The sequence below is a fragment of the Sphaeramia orbicularis genome, chromosome 4 (assembly GCF_902148855.1).
Source record: "Sphaeramia orbicularis chromosome 4, fSphaOr1.1, whole genome shotgun sequence".
Lineage (NCBI taxonomy): Eukaryota > Metazoa > Chordata > Actinopteri > Kurtiformes > Apogonidae > Sphaeramia > Sphaeramia orbicularis.
Window position 1 is genome coordinate 13,499,864 of NC_043960.1, and position 19,405 is coordinate 13,519,268.

The 19,405-nt window shown below is 36.0% G+C and overlaps 1 protein-coding gene across 1 annotated transcript; it reads left to right on the forward strand.

Moving 5' to 3' along the window:
• The first annotated feature begins 663 nt into the window (after positions 1 to 663).
• On the forward strand, positions 664 to 9,024 carry LOC115418264 (E3 ubiquitin-protein ligase RNF14-like). The gene is made up of 7 exons (XM_030132673.1): positions 664 to 989; positions 1,732 to 1,862; positions 1,990 to 2,790; positions 4,593 to 4,671; positions 5,080 to 5,292; positions 6,630 to 6,802; positions 7,817 to 9,024. Exons 1-7 carry the CDS (start codon positions 836 to 838, stop codon positions 7,955 to 7,957), a joined length of 1,692 nt encoding a protein of 563 aa, XP_029988533.1. The 5' UTR covers positions 664 to 835; the 3' UTR covers positions 7,958 to 9,024.
• The last annotated feature ends 10,381 nt before the right edge of the window (positions 9,025 to 19,405 follow it).

Sequence of the window (19,405 nt, forward strand, 5' to 3'; positions counted from 1 at the left end):
AACTAAGCTAAACCTAAAACCTAAACCTAAACTTTGTTTATTTACATTTAGTGATAATTTATTGGCATCAAATCATCTCTTAAGTTTAACCATATCTTCTTCAATAATATTAACTAAAGCTTTTAAGTCATATCCGAAACTGTAAAAATTGGTATCATCCGCAAATAATACAAATTTCAATAACTTTGACACTTCACAGATATCGTTAACATATATGATAAACAATTTAGGTCCCAGCACCAAACCTTGTGGAATTCCACATTCAGTCCACATGCGTTCAGATGTATTGCCCCAATAGTCCACAAACTGTTCTCTGTTATTCAAATAGAATTTCTTTAACGGTCCTAAACTACTGGTATGTCCTTTCTTCTGTTTTTTTGTTTTTTTTTTTGTTTTAATGATAGTCTTTTAATAATGTATAAATGACTCAGCAGACTAATGTCTAGCACTGTGCAGCCTTTACCTTTATTGTTTTTGCAGGATTATAATGGGTGTGTGTCTTTATCTGTAACACACGCCCTTTGCAGCCCTGTAAACACACCAAAGCTGGACTGTAGTTGTTCCTGTTCTGTTTATTGCTGCACTACTGTGAGCCTGTGGTTGCTGTTTGGATCTGACGTTTTGCATCAGTCACAGATGAGTCAACAGAGGGACGGACCTGCCACAGAGGAGGAGCACATAAACACACTTCAGTCTTTATTTACACTGACTGAGCAAAAAAAAAAACACTGTGGAAACTACAAAACCGGAGACTGAAACTGCAAGCGTTTACAAAAAATACAGAAATAAACCTTTAAGTCCTGCGCAGAGAGAGCCGGGAAGGAGTTTTCCAGGTATGAATTCAGATTCGGAGGAACAGGAAGACGAACTGTTGGCTCTGTGCAGTATCTACGATTCAGACGAGTTCATCCGGAATGAGTCGAAGGCTGCCGGAGAATTCCGAGTGTCTGTGGAGTTGAGGAAAGACTTCACTGTGACTCTGACAGAAGGTACAAGAAAATAAGATGAAACACTCATACTGTAATGTACAGTAAAGGAACTGTTAGGATAATAGATAATAATGACACAGACAAACTTTGTTTTAACCGTTATTTTCTTACTTTTTTTTTTTTTTTTTTGCTAGTGTTTTTCCAGAGTGTTTTTGTATGCAACTGAGCTGTTGTGACCAAGTAATTTCCCCTGTGGATCAATAAAGTTTGTCTAAGTTTATTAATTTATTTATATTTAAGTGAAGCTAGTAATCCATACTGATGACAAACTAACTCAAGAATGACTAAAAATTAAATTAGCTAAAATTTCTGTTATTAATAAAACTAAATTAAGCTATCAACAAAAATTAACCAAATATTTAAAATTCACTAAAATAATTGTACTAATCTAAAAGGAAATATATGATCAAATATGCTGTATAAATAACCTAAGCAGTGACATATTAGAACTTTATGGTTAAATGAATACAGAATGGTATAAAATACTATTTTTCACATACATAATATAAGCTAACATAACATGACGTATTTTTCTTTTTGTTTTTGTGTGTATCATTATTTTATGCTTCCTTGGATTTTCATTTCTATGTTATGTTTTGCAAAGAAGTCAGTTGGTGGCAATCAGGAAGCTTGTATCATTTCTATATTCAAAATAAATCAATAAAAAATAATAATAACATAACATAAATTAACACAACACCGTATTCTGCTCATTCTATCTCCATTGTTTTTTCCTTCTCAGGTGAAACACTGACACAGTATGATCTGTCATTCCTACCGCCTCTACATCTGACCTTTGAACTCCCTGAGGACTATCCCTCCACCTCCCCGCCCTCTTTCACCCTCACCTGCTGCTGGCTAACACAAGCCCAGGTAGGCTATAAAAACCATGTGGCTCAGTTAAACACAGTGACATTTACAACGCTGCGACAGTGTGCTACATATGCTTGCACAGGCTGATTATAGATTACATCAGTCTCTGTGCTTCCTCATCTTTCAGCTTTCTGCACTGGGTACTCAGCTCATTGACCTGTACCAGAGCACAGGGGGCGCCGTGGTACTTTTCTCATGGGTGCAGTTTCTCAAAGAGGAGGCTCTCGGGTTCTTGGACATCCAAACTCGGCTGGAAATCCCTTCGATTGAACACAGTGCCCTATTCTCCAATAAGGAAAACCAAACTGCTGCACTCTCAGAACCAGAAACTAACCTGATGTCAGATTCCCCTGGTGTCCAAAATGAGGTGTCACATAAAAACAAGGACCTTACAATCAATGGGGATTATCAAAAGACTCCATGTTCAACAGAAACTGCACAAGTCTCAGGTGAAATCGATCAAATCCCAGAAAACAAAAATGACCTGGAGGCAAACAAAGCAGGATGTGTTCCCTCTGTCAACATGGATGAAACTGGTTTGGAAGGGTTCCCCAGTTCACCTCCCTCACAATCCTTGGGTCAAAGTGAAGAAGGAGCCACGTCTTTGGCAGAACAGCCCACAAACTCTGCCCAAAATAAAACCCAGAACCTCTCCACTCTTATCTTAACCCCAGCACAAGCCCTCCTGTCCCAGCTGTTGATTCATGACGCAACTCAGAAGGAGAAAGTATTTTACACCACCGTGTTCGACTGCGGTGTGTGTTTCATGTGCTGGCTCGGTTCAGAGTGTGTGCAGATCCCCCAGTGTGGTCACGTCTTCTGCAGGTCCTGCCTCACTGAGTTCTGCAGGCTTCAGATAACAGAGGGGAATGTCCGAGACATCACCTGTCCTCAGGCGGACTGCGACGCCACCCCGACACCTGCTCAGGTACGGGCCACATCTGGTCCTACTCAACTTCACTTGTTTTAAGGCTGTTGGATGCATAACAGAGCATCAGATACTGTTTTTAGTGGTACTCCTTATTTTATTCACATAGTTTATGGTATGTATGTTGCAAAATTTAATTATATTTTACTCTATTACTCTAATTTACAGAATGATTTTTATGGTTTTTAACATCCCTTGGTATCTGAAATATATACAGAGCTGTACTATTAAATTATAACTAGTGAATGATATAGTTAAGTCTATTTTATCTTATTTATTTCATAGTTTATATTTTTGAGAGCGATTAATGGGCTGTATTTTTAAAAATGCTCTTCCTCAGACATTAAATGCGCTAAATCTAGATAAAGTCTAAATAAAGTGCTATTACACACACACACACACACACACACACACACACACACACATATATATATATATATATATATATATATATATATATATATATATATATATATATATATATATATATATATATGTATATTAGTTTTTGTTTTTTTTTTGTTTTTTTTTTTTCTTTAATTGGGCTCAGCTGGCTGACAGGCAGCTGTCTGTACCGATAAGGCAGCAGCCGACACCAACTGTACTCCCAGTCATCATTGCCCATTTTTCTAACACCTTTGCTTGTGTATCCTCTTTTATTTGGACATTTTACCAGGGAGTATCTCACACGACTTTTTTTTTTTTCCTACTTGTCTTGTCCAGCGTTCTAACAGTAGAATGGTAGTCTAGTTCCTTTTGGTGCTGAACAAATTTGCTTTGCTAAGGGTAACTTCCTAAAGTATATGAAGCGCCCTTTGATATTCTACTGTGTTTATTATGAGTTTTGTTGAACCACATTTCGATGCCGGACCTGACATGGGGGGTGGGGGTGGGGGGGTTGAAGAAGGGGAGAGAACAGTTTAGTTTATGTATATTTATACAATAGATTTAAAAATCTTCCAGTATAAAGAACCTGTAAAGTGAATGTATTGTGATGTGCAAACAATGTTTTGAAGTAGAACTGGTAGCTCTGAGACAATCAGTCCTTTTGAATAAAACCTATTCACTCAACAATTCTCAGAATTTCACATTTTGACCCAAGACTTTTGACTTTGGTAAGGTTTCACTCTTTTTATTCTTTAGGCATTTTACTTGTAGACCAGTGTTATCAGATCCAGTATTTAGCATTTTCACAGTTGTCAGTACTGTTCGTTTTTTGTTTTGTTTTATTGTTTTATAGTATATGATAAATCAATTTTAGAATGTATTTTGTCTCTGATGCTGCCACGTCTATTGATCTGTAACCTATAAACCTCAGAAAGGAACAGTTTTTGAGCTAATACTTGCTACTGTCATTCTCCCTATTTTTACTCACTTTGACCATATATATTATTATTAATTTCATTTAACATTCACCTTAACATCAGTATTTCAGCAGTTTTTTCTTCTGCAATTAATTTTTTATACAAAATTACTTTGGTTCCAATGTGTATTTGCTGATAATAATGTCTTGGTAATTTGTATCAGTATCAGTCCTGACAGAACCATATCAATTTAGTCCAAATTTTGGATCTACATTAGTTTATGTAACTTTTTTTTTTCTAATTTCAACTCAACCTTATTATTGAACCAGATGCTCTACAAATAAAGTTTGATTGACTGTTGAAACCCTGATTGTTTACAGAAAATCTTACTGTTCTTACAATTGTTCCAGTCTCGTGTTGTTTACAGACTCTAGTAATCTGTTCTGGGTTAAGGCAGACACATTTTTCATTGGCCTCTTCCTACATTTTTCTTCATAGGTCAGGAGTCTGGTTGGTGAGGAACTGTTCAATCGCTTCGATCGACTCCTGCTCCAGTCCACTCTTGACTATATGTCTGGTGTGTTTTATTTCATTCATGTGTTCAGACCTGTTCCCCATAGAAATAACAGAGGATGTAGTAGCGTTAAAGGGAATGCATTTTTATTTTATTGTTTACATGTTTTAGTACATATTTATAGTAATAATAATATTTTTTTAATTCAAAACATATGCCACTTTATTTGATTAAATATACCAAAAGCATAGTTATTTTATATATTTCTATTTTTAGCTTATTTTACCTTGACTTCTATGGAAGCCTGTATGATTTTTTATTTTGTGAAATTCAATTTCTGTTTTATTGAGACTTTAAATATTGCTGTGTGTGGTACATGAAATGGCAAAACAGACATTATGTTTCTGATTCTGATATTTGCTGGATATTTCCATTGCTGATGCTTATGTCTCTGCTCCGTCCTCCTCTCAGATGTGAGTTACTGTCCACGGCGTTCCTGTGGTTCAGTTGTCATTGTGGAGAAGAGCGGCAGCATGGCGATGTGTTCGGTGTGCAGCTACGCCTTCTGCGTTCTCTGCAAAAAGACCTACCATGGAACAGAAGACTGTCAGAAAATGAAGCCCCCAAGACAGAAGACAAACAAAGATGATGAACAAGGTTTTGCAGACTTTCCACAAACAAAAGGTACATGGTTTTTTATTTGTCTATAGCAGGGGTCTCAAACTCATTTTCTTTCAGGGGCCACATTCAGCCCAACTTGATCTCCAGTGGGCCCGACCAGTAAAATAATAGCGTAATAACCTATAAATAATGACAACTCCAAATTTTCGTCTTTCATTCATTCATTCATTTTCTGAACCCGCTTTATCCTCACTGGGGTCACGGGGGTTGCTTGGAGCCTATCCCAGCTACACAGGGGCGAAGGCGGGGTACACTCTGGACAAGTTGCCAGTTCATCGCAGGGCAATTTTCGTCTTTGTTTTAGTGCAAAAAACCCCCCATTAAATAATGAAAATACTTACTTTTATAAACTATCCAAACAAAAAAGATGTGAATAACCTGAAAAAACTGAAATTTCTTAAGAAAAATAAGTGCAATTTTAACAATATTATGCCTCAACTTACCATTTATACATGTGCATTATGGACTGGATCTACAAAGACACCAAACACTTAGCAACAGACAGAAAATAGTTACAATTGTGCTTAATTTTATTCAGTGATTTCAGGTTGTTCATATTTGTTCAGGTTATTCACATTTCATTGTTACAGGATATTTTCTTAATGTAAATATTTTCATAATTTAATGTTATTTTTTGCACTAAAACAAAGACAAAAATTTGAAGTTGTCACTATTTATAGGCATAGTGTAATATTTTTTTCACATCACACCAAGAAGAAAATATGAAGTCATTATTTTTTGTCGGTTATTATGCTATTATTTTACTGTAGATCATATTGGTCTGTATGTGGAACCTGAACTAAAATGAGTTCGACAGCCTTGACTGTGGAATTTTTGCACTTTGCAAATTCATCCCACGGGCAGATTGGAACCATTGGCGGGCCGCATGTTTGAGACCCCTGGTCTATAGTTCATAAACTCTATAAACTATAGGGGTTATTTAAAGTATTGATATTCATAACTATCAGCAGGGTGAAGGCTGTTTCAGTCACTGAATACAGTTCGCTCACTGTTCACACATAATAATAATAATAATGGATTAGATTTCTATAGCGCTTTTCAAGGCACCCAAAGCACTTTACATTATTGATCCATTATTCATTCACTCTCACATTCTCACTCTGGTGGTGGTAAACTACATTTGTAGCTACAGCTGCCCTGAGGCAGGCTGAGGGAAGTGTGCCAAACTGCGCCAAATGGCCCCTCCAACCACCACAGAACATTCATATGCATTTATACACCAGTGTGAGTGACACTAGAGGCAAGGTGGGGGAAGTGCCTTGGTTTTGTGGACAGTGATGTGTCAGTGTGAACATTAATCACTGCTGTGTGTATCTCAGAGGGAATGAATGCTCTGTGGGATGACTACTCCAGCGGCAGTAAGGACAGACGGCGCCTCCTGGAGAGCAGGTACGGCCGCTGTAACCTGGTGGTTACCATGGAGAGCCGCCTCAGTCAGGAATGGATTGCCGTCACCTGCAAGAACTGTCCTTACTGTTTCTCCAGGATAGAGGTATTTTCTATTTATTTGCATTCATCTGATCATATGTGCAGCACCTCATGAGTACAAACAATTATTATACAGACAAAATGACAAGTTTACTGTGAAACAACAGAAAAAAACAAAGCAGAGACAGGTCCTGACAAGTACACACTGAGTGGCCACAGTTCAGTCATAAAGAAACGACAACATATGAACAGAGGAAAGAGGAAGACAATTGCACTAAATTGCCATAAATTTAATAATATCAGAGTGGAAATCTGGTACTTTAACTAGTGTTAATCCCAAAGATCACACAGCTACATGACAATGAACAATATACATTCAATAGTGGAATTTAAATACTTCACTTTATTGTTTTCTGTAACATCCACTTCCACTCCACCACATCTCAGACTGTACTTTTACTTTTTACTCGACTACATTCAGTTACATTCTGGTAGGTTTAGTTACTTTTCAGATTGAGACTTTCCCTCCAGTTCCTGTCCACAATAATTTCGCCAAATGAGTTGATTTTTAAAGTTGTACACAAAAAGATGAAGTACTCCTTTACGGCTTTAGGTTAAAATTCTCCTTTTTCTTAAGCTAAATAAACTCTTAAAAAGTGACTTTTAACTGGGAAATGCCATCACAAAGCTAAAAACAGTATAGCTTTTCTGACTTTTTTGATCTACATAGTTTTCATAGAACACCAATACTACTGATGAAGGCAAGGCAAGTTTATTTCTATTGCACTATTCATACACAGGGTAACTCAAAGTGCTTTACAAAGGCATAAAAAAAAATCAGGACAAAAGCCAAAGCTAGACATTTAAATTACATTAAAATCAAAAAAAGGGAAAAAAAAAAAAAAAAAAAAAGACATTAAAATCATCAGAGATAAAATGAGGAAAACATGAGGAAAACATAAATAAATTGTGCTAGAAATGAGAAAGTATTAAGGTTTAGTGTAAACTACTGTTGTTTTCTGACAGAAATATGCCCCACTAGCTCATTTATAGCACATGTTTCTGTTTTGTGTTGCAGAAAAATGGTGGATGCAACCGAATGACATGCTCTCGGTGTAGCCGGCAATTCTGCTGGGCCTGTCTCACCAAACTAACCTATGAGAATAATCATCAACACTTCAGTCATGACAGTCCCTGCACTATATGGGCATGGAGCTAGAAAAATTTTGGTATAATGTTTTATTTTGCCTGTTGTGTTGTATTCCAAACAGTTCAAATATATCATCAACGCTAATTTCATCAGAAGTTTACAAACTTGAGAAGTGCCTGAAAGTTCGGTGTGTGGTATTTAGTGACATCTAGTGGTGAAGCTGCAGAATGCAATCAACTGAACACCCCCTCCATCCTCACCTTCAGTGGCTGCAAACATCCAGGGTTCATCTGAAACCCCAAACTATGTATGATATCACACAGCATCATTACTAACATTTTACATACTTTCATATTAAAAAAATAAAGAAGAAAACAGTAGAATGTATATCTCCAGCTCCTCAGGGTGGAATAAATGTCACTTCCTGAAAGCTTCCTTACCGGTTCAGAACACGTAACCACGGTAACCATCAAATCTTACTTCTACTATGATGTGTGCAATACTACAGACTGTATTAAGAATTTCTATTTATTTGTATATTATACATGTGGACATGCATGACACCTAAATTGACCCTCTGCATTTAACCTATTACAAGCTTAACATGATAGATAGATAGATAGATAGATAGATAGATAGATAGATAGATAGATAGATAGATAGATAGATAGATAGATAGATAGATAGATAGATAGATAGATAGATAGATAGATAGATAGATAGATATTATATTCCATTATTGCACTTAGATCCCCCTAAACCCTCATAAATCTCACACATTGAACCTTTTATTTGTGTGTTTTTTATTTTTTTATTTTAGATTTACTCTCTGGAAGCGTCTTTTATTTGAACCTCTGCTGTGCTCTTTTAGTCATGCAACAAAACACACCCTCTGTCTTAATGGGAATGGCCAGTAGAGGGTGATATATGACTAAACTCAGAGTTTTAGAGCGATATCTTTACAAGATTTTTTTTAAAATTTTAAGATAAGTGTGGGGTTTTTTTGTTTTGTTTTTTTTTTTAATAAAAAATACTTTTGGCCTGCACTATTAAATTTTTATGCTGCAGAAAGCTTTCAATGACAAGTGCACTGTAAAATTATTATATTTACAATAAACTAAGAAAATTACTTTGCAGTGTTTGCAGTGTTTTTATCCTTTGCATCAGTTTTTGACTTTTATTTATCAGGATAAGTTAATTAATTTGTGTAACCTTTGTCACAAACAGCAAACCCTGTTACCTCGTCTGCACTTTAACATGTTATGAGTCCATATTTAGCCCCTATTTTGCTCAACTATGTCTTATAAACACATTTTCATTCTTTTCAGAGGGGAGCTGTTAGGTGTTTTGCGTTCGCTTTCCAACTGGTGTTTTGTTTTTGAATGGCCCCTCTTCCTTCCTTCACTGTACTGTCATAACAGTGGAACAAAGACCACAGTTGCATGTCCCCAGGCTGCCTGAAATCAGACTGGAAACCTACAGCTGCCTCTTATATGAAGCCAAGAAATACTGGCTCTCTGTCTTGTTCTCTATCTGTGTCTCTCCCTGGAAAAATTGAGTTTCCCCACAAGGGTCATCATTTCCTCATAAATGCCTAAACAACTGTTTGCCTTACTAAGCTGAAGCCCTCTATCAGGGCTCGGAGGACTAGTGTTAGTAGCTGTCAAACCTAATGTAAAACACAAAATAATAATTAAATAATGCATCGATATCAGGTCATTTTAAAATCTTTAAAATAAAAAGGGCTGTTTACTGTGTTTATGTTATTACAAAGCAGGATAAGAACACAAAGCAGAGTTGTCTCAAATGTGGATGCAGCGCTGTTGGCTTTCCTCGACTGTTTCTCCTGCCTTTTGGTGCCTCATTCCAGATGTTTGGATGTGGATCTACCTCCGTTCTTGGCTTCCTCTCTACCAGTGTACATGTCTTTGCCTTTTCATTCACCTTTTGTTTGTTTTTCTCTCTTTTCTGTGTGAATGTTGTATATGCAGATGTATTCGCAGCCATTAGATTAGATTAGATTAGATTAGATTAGATTAGATTAGGTTAGATTAGATTAGATTAGGTTAGATTCGATTTGATTTGATTTGATTCGATTCTTCCCTTGGAACACTGAGGTTCCAAAAGTAGCATAACACAGAATACACACAAGAAATACCACAAGAAAAAAGCAATACAATAACTATATAAAAAATTTAAAAAAAAACAGTAGTGAAAAATTGTGGTAGTTATGATAAAATAAGGTTAGTTACCAATAAAACAAGTTATATTAATGTATTATTATTATATTTAAACTGCATTATCTACTTTAATTCAGCCACACTACATTAGTGCATCAGTGAACTGTTTCATAGATATATAAATATATTTTATATTACTGGTGACACATGTACTGCACCATCTTTGTGGTATAGTGGCGTAATTTTGACCTGTAAATAATATGCAGTTCACATACTATGGTGCTACACATAGTAAAGAAAACTTACATATTGCTTTAGTTTAATAATTATTAGGACGGTGTGGAGTTTCAGTCATCACACAGTGTTTGTTTTGCCCATTCAGGTGTTGCAGCTCTTGTTCACATTCAGATATAGTAGGTCACAGTAAAGCACCTTAACACTGGAAAAAACACTGGAAAAATTGCAGTTGCACATTGGAAAGTACTTGGAGAAACAAGTGGTAAAGTAGTAGTAGTAATAATAATAATAATTAAAGCCACAAGCGGCATCTAAAGGCCCTCGCCAAGGGCACGTCCAGTAGAAGTATGGCCATCGTTCAGCAGGTGGCGCTCTAGCACCAAATTTCAATGTCTTCTGATGAATGGCTGTAGGCCTGGGAGATTGACAATTGACTCAAATTTGAGACAAATCAGTGTTCGTATGTCCGAACTGAACAAATTTTTGTATAAATAAATCTGTAGGGGGCGTTATGGAGCCAAAATTCAATTTGTTCCATTGAATGGGTGTAGGCCTGCGAGATGTACCACTGAGTCAAATTTGAGCCAAATTGGTATTTGTATGTCTGAAGTAAAGTAATTTTCGTAAAGGTAAAATTGTAGGGGGCGCTATAGTGCCAAATTACAATTTTTTCTGATATATGGGTGTAGGCCTGAGAGATCGACATCTGAGTCAAATTTGAGCCAAATTGGTGTTCGTATGTCCAAACTGAAGCAATGTTACTAAAAAATTTTTTTTAAAAACTTGTAGGGGGCGCTGTATTGCGAAATTTCAGTTTCTTTTGACAAATAGGTGTAGGCCTGGGAGACAGATGTCTGAGTCAAATGTGAGCCAAATTGGTGTTCGTATCTCCGAACTGATGTCATTTTTTTAAATGTACACTTGTAGGAGGCGCTATAGTGCGAAATTTCAATTTTTTTAATAAAATGGGTGTAGGCCTTGGAGATGGACGTCTGAGTCAAATTTGAGCCAAATCGGTGTTTGTATGTCTGAGCTGAAGCAATTTTTGTAATGGTAAATTCGCGAAGAAACTTTGCAAAGTTTGCGACGTCGTCACACAAAAACGGTGACACCAATCCAAAAAATAACTTTTGATGCCCCACTTCTCTAGATACTGATTCTGATGAATGGGCGTAGGCCTGGAAGATTGACAATTGATTCAAATTTGAGACAAATCAGTGTTCGTATGTCCAAACTAGAGAAATTGTTGAATAAGTAAATCTGTAGGGGGCGCTATGCAGCTAAAATTAAATTTCTTCCGTTGAATGGTTGTAGGCCTGCGAGATGTACCACTGAGTCAAATTAGAGCCAAATCGGTGTTCATATATCTGAATTAATGCAATTTTCGTGAAGGTAAATTTGTAGGGGGCGCTACTGAGCGACATGGCAATTTCTTCTGATAAATGGGTTTAGGCCTGGGAGATTGACAACTGATTCAAATTTGAGCCAAATTGGTGTTCGTACATCTGAAGTGAAGTAATTTTCGTAAAGGTAAATTTGTATGGGGCGCTATGGCACCAAATTTAAAATTTTTCTGATAAATGGGTGTAGGCCTGGGAGATAGACATCTGAGTCAAATCTGAGCCAAATCGGTGTTCGTATGTCCGAACTGAAGCAATTTTAATAAAAAAATATAAAAAATTTTTGTAGGGGGCGCTGTAGTGCAAAATTTCAGTTTCTTTTGACAAATAGGTGTAGGCCTGGGAGACAGATGTCTGAGTCAAATTTCAGCCAAATCAGTGTTCGTATGTCCGAACTGATGTCATTTTTGTAAATGTACATTTGTAGGGGGCGCTATAGTGTGAAATTTCAATTTCTTTTAATAAATGGGTGTAGGCCTGGGAGATGGACGTCTGAGTCAAATTTCAGCCAAATCGGTGTTTGTATGTCTGAGCTGAAGCAATTTTTGTGATGGTAAATTTTTGAAAAAACTTCGCAAAGTTTGCAACCTTGTCGCACAAAAACGGTGACACCGATTCAAAAAATTCAGCTAACTTTTGATGCCCCACTTGTCTAGATACTGCACACCGATTTTGAGCTCATTTGGCCAAACAGCTTAGTAGGAGATAGTTAAAATACAACGTCAGCGAAAACGCTGACTCAGCATTTTGGAAATTTCAATCCAATATGGCCGACTAAGGGTGGGTTTAGGGGTGTGGCCATAATAATATTTTTTGTTTGTCTCCTCATGCTGAATCTGTGTACCGATTTTCGTGGCTCTATGACAAACTTTATGTTGGACATGCTCCCATTGGCGCAATGCATTTTCACTTTTCAAGGGGGTGCTGCAGCAACATTTCTTTACCGACATCTACGAAACCTATATGTAAATTCAATTTCTCGCACTCCTGAATTTTCGGCAAAATTTGGTGAGTTTTCATAAATGTTCAGGGGGTCAAAATTGAGCTCAAAGAGTAGGAGAAGAAAAATAAATAAAATAAATAAATAAAGAAAGAAAGAAAGAAAGAAAAATAATAAGAATCTGAGCAAGAACAATATAGCCGTTTCTATGGCAACCACGTATTTGGCCTTATGTCAAAGCTCTCGAGGTCCCCCACATGTCTGTGGGGTCAGATGTCACGTGTCGTGCACTTACACCCACATGACTGACCGCGACTGGGCGTGTCCCATTGACTCCCATTCATTCTGAGCAGGTGTAAATATGCGATTTGTGCACATGTCATGTACATCGTCGGAAAGGTCTCAGTGCTGTGAATGTGAATATGTGTGAGAGTGGCGACAGTGGCGAAAGGCGACCGCGTCACTGGCGATTTCGTCCCCATGCGCCCACTGCAGTCTCAATAGGCCCTGCGCCGGCTTTACTCGGCTCGGGCCTAATAACAACAACAATACTACTACTACTACTACTACTAATAATAATAATAATAATAATAATAATAATAATAATAATGATAATAATAAGTATCTTAAATGTTATAATATATTATTGTAGTCCCTTGCCCATGTTTCTGATTACAGATTTTGGATTTCAGACTCTGCAAATATTACTTTTGATCTATATCCTGAGTCATGCATCTTGAGTCCAGTTCTCAAAACCCTTGACAGCCTTTTTATATCACGTCTGTTACAGTGGTCTTCAGGAAATTACCAATCACTGGCTTTGACTACAAATCCCACATGTTTCTAACTGGCTTGGAAAAAACTGCTTTTATAGTTTTTGTGCTTCTACTAAATGAAACTTTTTACAGAGCAATTTAAACTCTTTGATCCCATTGATCACAATCATTCATCTTCTGTCTGCAAGTGCTTCACATGATTGGTGTTTCTCCTTCATCTTTTTACATGTTTTATGTACTTTTAATTTATTTTAGTCTGTATCTCTTACTTGTGTTTTAAGTCATCATCACTCAGTCATTGGAAGTGAGGATCAACCTTGAAAGATTTTTGAGTTTCAATAAAGTATACTATTATTAGTAGTAATTGCAGTAGTATGCCTTTGTTATTCTAAATAGCCATAGTGTGCTTTAAATGTCTGTGTTTCTGTTGAGAATGTGAAGGCTTTGTTTTATTTGGTTTCTTTCATATTTTTTTTCTTTGAGGAGCCTAGATTCTACTGCTGCTTCAGGCGCATTTGTGATCTGTGATAGTGAGCTATTTAAATGTAACTGGGATAAGTAGGATTAGAAGAATAGCTTATTAATGGCCAAACTTTGCATTTACATGAACCAGCGCTCCCTACTCATATTGCATCAAAGAGTAATGGTGTTCAGTGCTTTGCAGGGATTTAAAATCTTGTCAGCATATTATATTATAAGCTGCTACACCACCATAAAACCCTCCTATTATTTTATACAAAACTGCACTTCAAGAGAAAACAATACAGAAAGTACAACTTGAAGCTAACACACCATATTTCTGGCAGTGTGTTTGTAAGATATCCTGCTGACAGCCAAACAAACTACCAGGGGCAAAAAAACTGCCTTCTTGGCAGAAGTAATAACAGGAATAATGAGTAAAGCTTCATTATCAGTGCAGTGGAAAGTAGGCTATGGAGAGCATCTTCCTCCTGTGAGCCAATAACAGCATCCACTAACAGAATGGATATTCTCCCTGCAGCGGTAAGAGCTGAGAAGACCAAGAAAAGACTTTGACTGTAATAATCATCAAGTCAGCCTGGTTATTAATATCATCTGAACGTTTATTCATCTGCCAGAAAACACACACACAACCTCAGAATATATCAGTATCGTCATCCAGACATCCATTCAGTAAGTCAGTGGTTTGTTGGCAACATAGTCCAGAGGCACTGAAAGTGTGCTGAGGTCATCACAGAGTGTACAGGAGTATATATTTATCTATATGTGTTTGTGTGTGTCAGCGGGGCCGATGCTAGGAGGTTTGAAGCCCCTGATAGCAGATGGAGGTGGAGGGATCCTGAATTGTGTCAGTGTTCATGACTGACTCTGTCTGCAGACCGAAGCCTTGTTTACACTAATACGGACATTTTCCCTTTCCATTCAAAAAGAAAAATATGTCAAAAAAATAACTACAAATAGAGAAGATACAGAAGTGTATGATGAAAAAGACACAATAAATAATATGAAAAAGATCAAGAGACAAATACTCTGGCCACATGAAGACATGAAGTGATTTAATTCCCCTGTAGCAAATAGAAGTCAATAATTTATTCATTTATATCTATTTAACGTCTGTCTCTTCACTTTTAATTCTAACACTTGGCCCAATGTGCTATGGATAAAACAAAATGGTATTCAAATGTGTGCGTGGATGATGAAGTGGCATTGCTATTGAGAACAATAGACAGATATTTTTTTAAATCTACATTTTGCTTTTGTGTGAAGTTAAATGCTGATTTGTGTATGAATGCAGTATTGTCAGATATACAGTAACTATCCTATGTGTACAGTGTTGTTGACCACCGTACAAAGTATAATAAATAAAGCCAAATGCACAGTCATTAGTTCTTTTCAACACTTATGTCAGTCATCTATTTTGGCAGTGTCACTTTAATTCATTTTTGGACATAATCAGGACTTTCATTGAGTTTATGTATATTAGTGTGGATGTATGGCTGTGATTTCCATTTTGTGTAACTTCTGCTGCTCCTGCTGTCTTGGCCAGGACACTCTTGAAAAAGAGATTTTTAATTTCATTGAGTTTTTTTTTTTCCTGGTTAAATAAAGGTTATAATAAAAAATAAATAAATAAATAAAAATAATAATAATAAAATAAACCACTGTCTCTTTTCATGTGGCATCTTTTCCACCACATTTTGCTTGCTGTGATCTTAACATTAATTAAAACCTCATAAAAAATGAACAAATTAGGTGTTTATATCACAATAGTTACAGACCAGGACTACATTTGCTCAGTGTATATCTCAGTTAATGATAATTTCCTTCAAGATGCAGTAGTTTTAAGCCTTTGATAAAATATGTTTCCCATGCTGTGATGTTATGTGGATGAGAGGCCATGAAGAAGAGGATGTTCATTATGTAAAATATCCGTATTCGTGTCGACAAGGTGAGATAGGTAGGCTTTACGTGAGGTAAGCATCACCACATTAGACACCCAGTGTTCAGGCAAATGCAGAAATCCAGACAGTTGAGAAACCAAGGCCATACTTACTTAGCCTAAAACATCTACAGTTGCGGAAAATATTATTAGACCATCAAAAGTCATCAAAAACAATGGTTATGCAATCAAGTACTAACTCCTGTGTGTATCATGTGACTAAAACAGACAGAAAAGAAAACATAGAATGTCTAAAAGCACTGTTTTTGGCAGTACAATGTCATAGCAATTGATGTAAAAACTGAAGTGATTTTGGTTATTATCAAGAAAAGCATGGAAAATGGTTAGATATCAGCTCTTATACTGCAAAAATCAAAATCTTACCAAGTGGATTTTTCCTCATTTCTAGTCAAAATATCTCATCACACTTAAAATAAGACAAAATCACCTAAAGAGTAACTTACAAGTGAGATATAAGAACTTATTTTTAGACAATAGATCTTGAAAATCTTATTTCAAGAAATCTTACCAAGATAATTTTCACTTGCTCCATTGGCAGATATATATATATTTTTTTTTGCTTAATTCAAGATTTTTTTTGCTTAATTCAAGCAAAAAAAATCTGCCAATGGAGCAAGCGAAAATTATCTTGGTAATATTTCTTGAAATAAGATTTTCAAGATCTATTGTCTAAAAATAAGTTCTTATATCTCACTTGTAAGTTACTCTTTAGGGTGATTTTGTCTTATTTTAATTGTGATGAGATATTCTGACTAGAAATGAGAAAAATACACTTGGTAAGATTTTGATTTTTGCAGTGTAAATTAAACTCTCATGAGCTATTTTTGTTGTTATCATTATATTTGTCCAAAAACAACAAAACAAGGGTGATCTAATAATTTTTTCCATGACTGTCGCTTGGTTCTCTATATGTAAAGAATATCTCACTGTTTTTACTGCTTGACCACACTTTGTGCTCACCTATATCATGGTCCGATCGTTCCAACAGTGCAACACATGGATAAACACACAGAATTACATTACAACTTCAGATTCTTACCTTGTAAACATTAGGATAAAACATACTGAGAGGCAAATAATGACAATAATAACAAAGTCTCCACTTAAAGTAAACATGTGGTAGCATAAATGTCATTATAAACACTAAGGTCTTTTTATATTAAGTGCAAAATAATGATTCGTTCCAATGCCCTTTTTAGACTTAGCAAACATTCTCAACCGTTGAATTACTGTACGCTTTAAAAAAACATTCTCAGCATCCTCACTGTCATTTTCAGTTTTCTCTCTATAGTAGCAACATTTTGACAGTTATTAAATTTGACATGCACAAAATAAACCGGATACATTTTATACAGTGCAATATAACACTTCTCTGTAACTTACACTGAAGCAAACTCAACTGGTGCTGCAACACATCAGCACGGGTCAACAGAGAAACCGATAATTATCTGTATATTTACCAACCATTACAGGCTCTAACAAGCGAACACAATTAGAAGAAACAAACAGAAACAGCACCCCAGGTTTCCTAATATTTCAGTATATTATTAACAGACAAAGGAACTTCATAAAAAAGCTTTGTTTATGAGCATTAATGAGACAAAGTAGATCTCAGTGAACACAGAGCCAATAGGAGTTTTATATCAGTAAATTATTTATCTTGGTAATAACTGTATGAGATAATGTCTTTCCTGCAGTTTATTGATTTTGTCAGATTTCAGCTGCTTAAAACACTGATCTAACAAACGGAGACACTTGGATGCACTAATATCCATCTAAAAATAGACTGCTACTAAAAGAGCAGTTTACCAATGATTTGGCTTGTTTTAGTCCATTAACTACAAATTGTGTGGACTATATTATTGCAGACAATTACATCTCTTTCCATTTAGAGCCTTCTGGTTAATTCCCCATTTCCTTTTCCTCTTTTCTACTTATAGATACCAGTTTCCAAATGAGGGCAGTTGTAATTGAAACAATACAAATGCTATCACTCTGTTTTTCACTTGTTAATGTTGGCATTTCCTGCTACAGTGTTTCTTGTGAAGCCTCAGTTAAGGAAGAAAGATACTTTGGTTAAAACTGCAGTCATTAAAAATTCATGTAAATTTAATTGTATGCAAGTTTTCTAGTGGTCTGTGCTGCCCTGACTCATATTCTGTACCCATATGCAAATGTAATAATGTAACACATACATTTCAATTCATGAAATACATGTATATAATATATGAAGCCTATTTTTTTATTGACATAAATGCAAGGTTTTCCTGAGGTTTTCAGGGGGGTCTTAGGTGTGATGTAGGGTCTAATGTTTGTCTTGATTTGTGAAAGACTTCGGTGTACAGGAGGTGGTTTTGTGGCAAGAACATGCTTTAATAAAAATATATATCACATCATTTTGACTGGCTGTTTTTACTTCTTTATGTACAAAAGTTTAGAAAAGCTAGAGCTGAAAAAGAAAAAGCTGCCCAAAATGACAAGAAAATGGGCAAAAAATCTTAAAGGGGCTATGTGTAACACTTCTTTTTTTTTTTTTTTTAATATAAAAAAATGACCTGAAGTTATCATTACAGTATTGAGAATAAAAAAACTCTGGAGTTACACTGAAGATGCTAGTGTACTGGCTTATAGAAATATGAACTGAATTTATTTACACCAATGGGCTGGGGGAATTATGTGACCACTAGAGGGAGTAGTGAGTCACTGTGCCAGTCACCCATGGGGGGAAAACTTGTAGTCCTAAGTGTAAAAATCAATACTCCATATAACCGCTTTAAAAAAACATTTGCTAAATAATTCAACTGTGGACCCCCTGTATGTATAAGATCTAGAAAAGTCATTTTAGATTTGGTAGTTTTGATGAGATGGTATTCAATATGGCGTAGGTGCTGCTCCTTAAAGGGGTCATATTTTACTAAATCAATTTTTATTAGTCTTTGGTACATTTATTTGTGTATTTGGACCCTAACAGTTCATAAAGTTTAAATTTGAACCCTCCAGGTGCTGCAAAGCTATCTTAACTCCAGCAAAAATTGAGTGGATTTCTACAACCCATTTCAATTCCTGCTTAATTTGTTATGTTTTTATAGTTACATCATAACATTTGCACAAATAATATCAAGACTTCCAACAAACATTTCTCCAAATACCCCATAATTGTTTATCAGTAGGAACAGTTGGAATAAAAATTCGAGCCAATTACCTAAAATGTTCAGTTGTTGGTTGTATTAACGAACACAAGTGGCTGAACAGGACAGAGCAGCACGGCCAATAACCTGGAGGGGGTGGGGCTCATTTGCATTTAAAGGGCCAGCGCTCAAAATGACCTTTCTGGTGTCATTAGTCAGTTATAGGGTTGAAGATGGACCTGTGGAGTTGCATTAATGAAGAATTCAGACCCAAACATAGCATTTACAGTTTATGTGGACCACAGGGAAATGTTTTAAAATGCATAATTCCATTTAAAAAAGCAAAATATCACTCCTTTAAACCTTATAATGGTAGAGAAAACCCTGTATATATGTATATGTATTCAAACTTTAAA